The sequence below is a fragment of the Gigantopelta aegis genome, chromosome 6 (assembly GCF_016097555.1).
Source record: "Gigantopelta aegis isolate Gae_Host chromosome 6, Gae_host_genome, whole genome shotgun sequence".
Taxonomy (NCBI): domain Eukaryota; kingdom Metazoa; phylum Mollusca; class Gastropoda; order Neomphalida; family Peltospiridae; genus Gigantopelta; species Gigantopelta aegis.
The window spans coordinates 76,932,491-76,941,438 of NC_054704.1; the positions used below are offsets into that span (position 1 = coordinate 76,932,491).

Genomic DNA, 8,948 nt, shown 5'->3' on the forward strand with positions numbered 1-8,948 from the left:
ACAATGCCTTTAAATTGCCTTCACAACACTGTAACAGTTATGTACTGTATACTGATATATAATATGCTAAATGAATAATGTCCTGATTATAACGGTCATGATTACAACAACAAAACAAAATAAATTAAATGTAGTTAAAGGGACTGCATATAAATTATGTTTATTTATTTGACCTTAAAGCTTTTATTTATTATGATTTTTTAATATTTATGTACATACAGACAATTCCAACTCAAGTCTGTCAATCTCTTGGGAAGAAATTCTCCATTTTTCTTCTATAATTTCTTTCTCCTGCAAGAAAAATGAAGACAACTACAACTGACTGTAGTAATATGTATAATGATAGATCTGCTATGTAAAGCTATTATTCTGCAAGGCTTGAACTTAATAACGGCACCGACAGCATTTGCCGTAGATCGGGAGCATCACCGATGGCACAAAAGTGCCGTCGGTAAAGCTTCAAAATGATAACAAACTGTTTACACCTTGTATACATTAGCTGCCAGTATATAACATTAATACATTTAAAATAGGTCTACATAGACCAAAATAACCTTTCAGTCTTATTTATTTGCTGGGGGGGGTGGGGGGGGTTGGTGGGTGAGAGTAATTTTGAGGTGGGCGGAATTTGGAATACGAATTTAGTAGTTAGGTCAAAGACCGAAGACCAAAATGTGCTACAAAAATTTAAGTCCAAACAATAAAATTAGAGTGCTCGACCGAAAAGGTTTTAAGGTGATTTGAGCAATTTAGACGGGCTGCCAAAATAAACTGCGTCGGACTGTTTACAAAGAAAAAAAACCAAACAAAACAAACCCATAAAATTTTGAACTGCGGCCAAAAATGTTTTTAAAGTCCAACTGAGCCCTAAAAAAGGAAGTACATGTCCTAGGAGAGGGTACGCAGCGGAACTCATGGCGAGTTGATGAGATGATCAGCTCGGAACTTCGGGAAGAAGTGAGGCAGGTCGATGTAGCACTCTCCCCGAAGTATTGCTGAGTAGTCTTCCGGAAGTATCAGCTTGATAATCCGATGGACGATTGGATTATCCATGTCTGATTTCAGTAAGCCTTGCCGGTACATCCCATTCCGCTCCGACGTCAGGTAGTAGGTACGACTTCCCTCGACGTACTGGAACTGGTACCACCCTTGACCAGTTGGTGTTGGTCTCCAGCTCTTGGTGACGAAGGGGCCTGGCAGCTGAGAGGTCGCAGTGAACTCCCCCTTCACACAGTTGCGGTACCGTCCAAGAAGCTTGTTGCGTGCGATCTGCCAAGTCGTGGGCTGTGTGTCGGACAAGTCCTGGACCGACACCTTCCTCTTCTTGGCTTCACGCTCTGCAACCGCTGTCGCAACAACTCGTGGAGACGCCGGTGGATTGGTTGGTGCGGACGACACTTTTCCTGTTTCCATCGACGTTGGTGCTGCAGGGGGAGGGGCTGCCACTGCCGGTTTAGCCGATAGCTTTGGCTCCCCCTTTGCCGCTCCTGGCGTCTGCTGCTTCTGAGTAGTGGGGGACGGCGATGCAGAAGGGGCCGCCACCGGCAGTTGAGCTGCCAATTTTGGCTCCCCCTGAACCGCCCCTGCCGGTCTCGTCTTCTTCTGTGAAGCAGGAGGGACCGCCCCTGGTGGTTGAGCCGCCCGGTTTGGTCCCCCCTGAGCTGCCGTGGGACGACGTCTCCTCCTACTTCCCGATCTCTTCTGTTTATTGTCACCATAATACAAGGTGACAATAGCCGTGCTCCCATTGCGTTTAACATGATACTTGGCCAAGCGGCCAAGCTCGTGCAGCACAGCCCCAAGGGTGGGGGGAGAGAAAACTCGATGTTTGCTGCGCTGTCTCATGTATGCATTTCTTAGCATTTAGTGATCTCATTGTGACAAACCTTTTGATTCCTAGTAAAACTTAACATCTTAAAATTTAGAACCAAATTTAAATAAGTTTAAATACAAGATATATTCAAGTCAAATGCAAACAAAATGAGATTTCTGAGTGGCTAAACTAGTGGTATTCCAATGATTGATTATAATCGAACATTATTCAGATTGGTTCTTACGATGTGATAATCAATTATAAAAATCCATAATCGATTGTGTGGGGAAAATGTCAACTGTAATTGTTCCTCTAGTTTAGATGGTAAAATTGATGTAAATATACTGTGGTTTGGGTTTGTTTTCATGTGTACATAAAGACAAATTATATTAAATAGTTAATAAAGGTACAATTAGCCATTTGCAGGGTGCACACGACAATAGGTACATGGTCCTTATAATTCAAAGCCTTCTTATGGTCATGGAATTCTAACTGATTGTGTAATCGAAAGTTGATCGGTTGGTGCCAACCGATTCCCATCACTAGGCAAAACACCTGTATTATTATCAATTATTAAATGTACACAACTATCTAGGAAGGTTACACATGACTAAGGAATATAAACACCTTTCATAAAATCAGCCCTCAGGCATTACTATTGTCCATAGATTGTAATGTGAAAATACTTGGCATTTAACACAGTAACCCAGAAAAGGACAAAGAATGAATGAATGAATAAATGAATGAATGAATGAATGAATGAATGAATGAATGAATGAATGAATGAATGAATGAATGTTTAACATCACCTAACATGAAGGAAAGGACAGACAAGGCAAGCAGACATATATTGCAGTATAAAATGACTCAATAAAATTACAAAACAGAAGACATCAACAGAGCTAGAGATGCTATAGTATATTATGCAATTTGTGTTAAAGGATATTGATTTGAAACATAAATGCTGAGCAAAAGACAAGAATTGATATGGTGGCCAGCAAACTTACACTGAATGAGGGATAGTCACATGAAACAATACCTATAATTAACACATCTCCAAACTACTAAATGATCTCCATAAAAGAAATTCCTACCTGCAGAGCAAGTTGTAATTGTTGCCGAATATTCTGCACCATCTGCTCATCGCTGGTAAGTGAATTAAGATCATTTTGGTCAAAAGGAGGGAGTTCACTCGGAACTGAGTCCTTGAAGTCATGGAATAATCTGTAGAAAAAAACCCACCTAGAGATTAAAATGTCCTTGAACAAAAACAAAATGCTGAACAGATCATTATACCTTTAATGATGTACATAAACTACTGTTCATTTCCATAACATGTCATTTAACTTTGCTTGAATGTATTTCATAACTTAGTAACTAAGTTTGAGAATAGCTATAATTACAGATGTTCACTAAAGCATGTAACTACTGATTAAACAACGTGCTGGGGTGCCATTATACATTTAATTATTCATTTAATTCCTAAGAATGATGTTGGTGTTTTTTAACCTGCAGCCAGATGAATTTATCAATTGAGTTGCCATGACTGGCACTGGGGTTTTTTTATATGACAAGTCATAGTAGTTCTTGGCCAGTACTTGTACAAAATCTGTAAGTTCAGACTTTGGTAAAGTGCTGCATACTATTGCATAATGTTGCCATGAAACCTAAGCCAAAACTAATTTGTTAGAACTCAACCAAATCAATAAACAAACAACATGATTTGTCCTCACCTTTCATTTTCTTCTATCAGCTGTTTTACATTATTTCTAAGTTCTGTTTGATCTTTCTGCAATTAAACAAGTGTTATAATATGTAAAACAAAAAGTAGGTATCTCATTGGTGCACTACTTACTACAGCTTTATGCAAATTCAATTTATATCACAAACACATGTTTACTGAATTAAAATAGTTGAACAGCATCCTATAATAATATTAATGAAAATAATTGTTTCTTAATTTTCCATACATTTCAGAAATGTATTAACAGATTAAAAAATATATGTATAACTTGCTTAATATTAGAGAAAATAATGACTTTCGTATTATTAATCCATGAGACATATGACCATATAAATGATTTTATCACAGAAGTCAATCTAATAGTAAATTTATTACATTATTATATTTGTCTGTTGCAATTAAACTGCACTTTGAAAGAAAGTTTCTCATATTTAAAATTATTCTTTGAAAGAAAAAGACAAACCTTATATATGTTAATCTCTTGCTGCTGGCTGTTAAGAAGTCTGTCATACTCTGCTAGCAAAGGAGAAAGGATACTGGAGAAAGAGAGAGAGAGAGAAAAAAAAGATGTGTATGTACATATACAGTCAAACCTGTCTTAAGCAGTCACACAAGGGAGTAAATAAAAGTGGCCGCTTAATCAGGTGGTCACTGATTATATAGTCTTTAAAACATTTATTGTTTCTTGTTTTACTGTTTGTACTGCTAATTAACGGATGTGTGTTTCACAGTTGACTATAAATCAACTTTTGACATGTCGCCTCCTTCAAGTTCTCAACAAGTTTGTTTTCTTTTTACATTTAATTATTTAATTCCTACTTCATGCAATGTACTGTCACAGTAAGTGAATCTACTTATGTTATGCATAGCCTGCCCAGAGGCAATTAGATGCATTCTAGTCATACTTTCTTAATTGATACACAGTAGAGATGTCAGGACTAAATGGGTAACAGTATTCCTGAAGGTGTGAAGATCGGTTACTTGCTGCACCTGATCCCTGTTGTTAAAATATCCCTTTTATATAACAGTAAACATTTACTGTGGCTGCTTAATACAGGTATTTTAGCGATTTGGGATCCAATTTAGGTGGCTGCTGGCCACGTTATACAGGCGACCGCTCATTACAGGTGAATTTACATTATAAATTGTTTGGGAGGGACAAAACATGGTCGTTTAAGACAGGTGACCGCTGATTACAGGTGACCGCTAAGAGAGGTTTGATTGTACATGTATATATTCAAATAGCAATACATGTCCAATGTTAAGCCTCTCTATGATAGGTGAACAGTAGCATGATTGCCTTTCATTTGCTGTAAAAAAAAAACGGAAGTAGTATTTTAGCACTTGACTTTCATTCTTTTACATAAAGGAATTGTGTATGTGTTTGCTTGTGTGTGTGTGTGTGTGTGTGTGTGTGTGTGTGTGTGTGTGTGTGTGTGTGTGTGTGTGTGTGTACAACTACTTTCCTTATTTGAAATTTCATGCCTGGAACAGATTACAATGAAGCAACCTAATAATATTTTAACAGTCTCAGCCCTTATTTCACTTTATATTATTTCCCTCAGTATACTGAAGGAAAATATTTTATAATTTACTCTTCTGGTCTAAATTTAATTCAAACGAATAAATAATAAAAAAATTATTTATGTTTATATATGATGTAAACACAATAATCATGTGGAAAAACAATGATTATAGAAATAAAATTACAAGATAATTTATGAAAAATAAAATGTTTTATAAGGGGAAATAACTCTTGAAAATCAATTTACGGCTGAAGTCGGTTAACTAAAATAGAGAAACAAACATAAGAAAATAATAAAGTGATAAAATATGAAGATATTACTGATCTTAGATATCTTACCTCTTGTCTGTCAACCAAGGAGTTGACTCTTCAGACACAGCTAACTGTACGAAAACACAACAAATATATATACTCATGTATGATGTAAACAAACACAAAGTAAAATAATATTATGTTACTAGTAGTCAGACCCCAGTTCAAATTTTTTTTTTTTTTAAATGATAGACTACATGCAGTGCAATATATTTACTTTAATATTAAACAAATATCCCTTAAATGTGACACATAATATTCCAAACACAGAACATTGTAGGTTTTTTACCAGCTAATAAATATTGCAAATTTAAATAACAAAGTTAGTTTTTGCCTGATTGGTTATGTATCGCATATGTCAGGTGAATAAAGTGGCTTACTAGCTAGATTACCAATATTTGTTTCACCAGTGAGAGATGATTGTTTCAAGTCTACAATGTTCATGTATGTAATTATGTGTACTTGACACCTTTTAGTTTAAAAGTATGTATTACATAGCTTCTAATCACACTAGAGGAAATTAGGTTCTCAAAACTAAACAAAATCTTGACAAGCTATTAACATTCACACACATGTAAAAAGAAACACATTGTAATGTGAAATTTTATTTCAGACTAAACCAACCTGATTATATGTTGACGATGCATTAGCTGGATCACTTGCTTGGTACTGGGCAAGTACTGAATTCAGTCGTTGCACTAAAATAAACAAAATAGTAAAACATAAATAAGTATGACTCAGACTTTCATTTTTGAGGGGTGGAAGCACATATGCACCCATGCACCCTCATCAGCTTAATAAACACTATGAAGAAACCACACATGTATCTAATTTCGACCAACATGTCATTTTAATTTATCATATTCAATTCACTTTTGATTACAGTGACAAAAAGTTTGTTTTTTATTAACAACGCCACTAGAGCACATTGATTTTTGTATCTTATTATCGGGTATTGGACGTCAAACATATGGTCGTTCTGACACTGTTTTAGAGGAAACCCGTTGTCGCCAGATAGGCTGCTCTTTTACGACAGGCAAGGGATCTTTTATTTGCATTTCCCACAGGCAGGATAGCACAAACCATGGCCTTTGTTGAACCAATTATGGATCACTGGTCAGTGCAAGTGGTTTACACCTACCCACTGAGCTGCGGAGCACTCACTCAGGGTTTGGAGTCGGTATCTGGATGAAAAATCCCATGCCTCGACTGGGATCCGAACCCAGTACCTACCAGCCTGTAGACCGATGGCCTAACCACGACGTCACCGAGGCCGGTTATATAATATGTTGAAGTTGCATTGAAAATTAAAAAAATATATATATACATACACAGTGGACTCTAAACCTGATTCACTTGGGACCGATAAAATATGCTGGCTTAGACAGAGTTCATCCAGAGTTACAGTTCTTGCGATATATTGATATGAAAAATACCAATGTAAATAAAACGTCATATTAACCAAACGTTTGGACCGTGTGTAAGACATCTGTAAAAGCAAGGCTAAGTAATGCTTGTTTTAGTGATTGGTATAAACCTGAAAGATATTTACGTTTCTAAGAAACCAATCAAACTCACGATAAACAAAAGATGACGGGTCATTAGTGAGAAGCGGGCAGGGACACAAGTTCAGTCCTGACTTTTGAAAGTGGGATATTAACAATTGACTGTAATAAAAAATATGTGTTCAAACCAGAACGCATATAAAACAATAAGCAGAATAAATAACATTATTTTATTGATTAAAATCATATGAAACGTAAAAATCAGTTTCCCCAAGACAAGCATTAACAAAAAATGGCTGGCTGAACTTACTCCTGTCAAAAAACTGTCACGTTTGTGCAGATGCAATAGACCAAGCAGTAAACCTGGTAAATAAGACACAACATATGTGGCAACAGTAAAACAGCAATAGTTTTTCAAACTTCACCGAAAATTGTAATTTAGTTTCCAAATGTAAATTGTGTTTTACAATGTAAATTCCGCGAATTATTTTGCTAATAATGATGCAAGTACTTCAATCGGGATTTAGTGACAACGGTACGTTACACATTTTTTGTTTGTGTGTTCATTTGTTGCACTATTTCAGTTGAGAAACGGTTGAAACATGGTGCCACAAGTTTTGAATACCAGCTATATATATATATATATATATATATATTCGGACGTAGAACCACACTTTCTACGTCCCTTCAGACCTAGCTATTTAAAAGGACCTATCTCTCTCCCCTCCCCGCCACTTCTCTGAGACTAAGGTCGATTACAGTCACTCTTTGCAACCATATTTTTTATGTGATATATTTGACGAATGGTACTTTTAATTTCTTTCATCTCTTAAAATTTAAACTTAATATTTTGTTTATAATTTTTGAGACAATATGAACTGCCATAATGACCTGTTCATCCTCTTTACCTTTTCTTCCTTCTACTTCCCCTTTTATTAGTAAATTTGGAACAAGTTATAATCATTATGTTCTATTTTTATTACTTGTAAAATATTCATATTGTAAAATGTTGGGAGAGCCCTTAATATCTAGGCTAACACCTGCTGGCAGGAGCAGGACAATTCGCTCCAAAATCAACTTGCCCCAGCTGTTGGTCAACTAGCCCTACACTGCTTAGTCAACTCATATAATTACTATTTTATCAATTAAATATAACAATAGTTTAAGCAATAATGTGCATTAAATATTGTTGAATTATATGCACACCAGTCGGGAGTCCAAAAGCCTTGCCGTATAATTCCTTAAAAACTCACAAACGTTGTTAAAATAGGCTTGACAGTTCATTGTTTATCCGATATTAGGATCTCCCCAATATAAAACCATTTAATAAGTGGTCGTAATAGCAGAGTTTCACTGTAATATTAAGAAATAAAATGACACCAAAGTTGTAGAGGTCCATTTTTAATTTGTTCACAAGTATTTACGCACAGTAAAGTTTTGGACAAGTTGTTCAAATGCTGTGGCGATTTGGTTTTGGGAGCGAGTTGACCAGCATTCCTAAAGGCCAATCCCCAGACCACTACTGTTAAATCAACTGTCACAAGTCAGGGGCTTTACTGATGGCAGATTTTTTGCACCAGCTGGATAAAAAGTATTGCTGTCGATTGAAGCAATGAAGGGATTTAAGTTTCGGTTTTGAATGTTTATTTGTTACAAAGGTTACTGCCTAATACTGGTTTAAAATAGCTGTTGCCAGTGTTGGCAGGGTCTAAATTGCCATAGTTGAGTATTTTTCCCATGGCAAAAACATTTCAAAACTGACTTAGGTAATAAATTTGGACGTTTGAGCCCTAAGACATTAACAAAACCATCAGAAATGACTAGCCCAAACATGTTTCGTCTGGTGAGCAGTAGTTTTTGACAGGATTGTTACCTTGATTTTGAAGAAACTCAACATCAGCATGTTCAGAAGATAACATTTTGCTATCCACCGTCATGCAAAATTAATATGACAGCTTGCGTGCTTTGTGGGTCAACAAGCAGTCAAAAAGCAGCTGTCAAAAACACGAAAAAGTCAAAATTGCCACCACATTTGTTATTAAAAAGTGA

At 36.1% G+C, this 8,948-nt stretch overlaps 1 protein-coding gene across 1 annotated transcript in view; it reads right to left on the reverse strand.

The window, feature by feature from the left end:
• The window catches only part of LOC121374124 (sodium channel and clathrin linker 1-like), a 28,247-nt gene extending 19,330 nt beyond the window's left edge, over positions 1–8,917 (reverse strand). Inside the window, exons 1-7 of the mRNA XM_041501064.1 lie at positions 8,773–8,917; positions 6,019–6,092; positions 5,422–5,465; positions 4,021–4,093; positions 3,547–3,602; positions 2,908–3,037; positions 220–291 (exon numbers count right to left, since the gene is read on the reverse strand). Of these exons, the coding sequence (XP_041356998.1) occupies positions 220–291; positions 2,908–3,037; positions 3,547–3,602; positions 4,021–4,093; positions 5,422–5,465; positions 6,019–6,092; positions 8,773–8,836 (513 nt within the window). The 5' untranslated portion in view covers positions 8,837–8,917. The remainder of the gene's footprint in view (positions 1–219; positions 292–2,907; positions 3,038–3,546; positions 3,603–4,020; positions 4,094–5,421; positions 5,466–6,018; positions 6,093–8,772) is intronic.
• Positions 8,918–8,948: the final 31 nt, after the last annotated feature.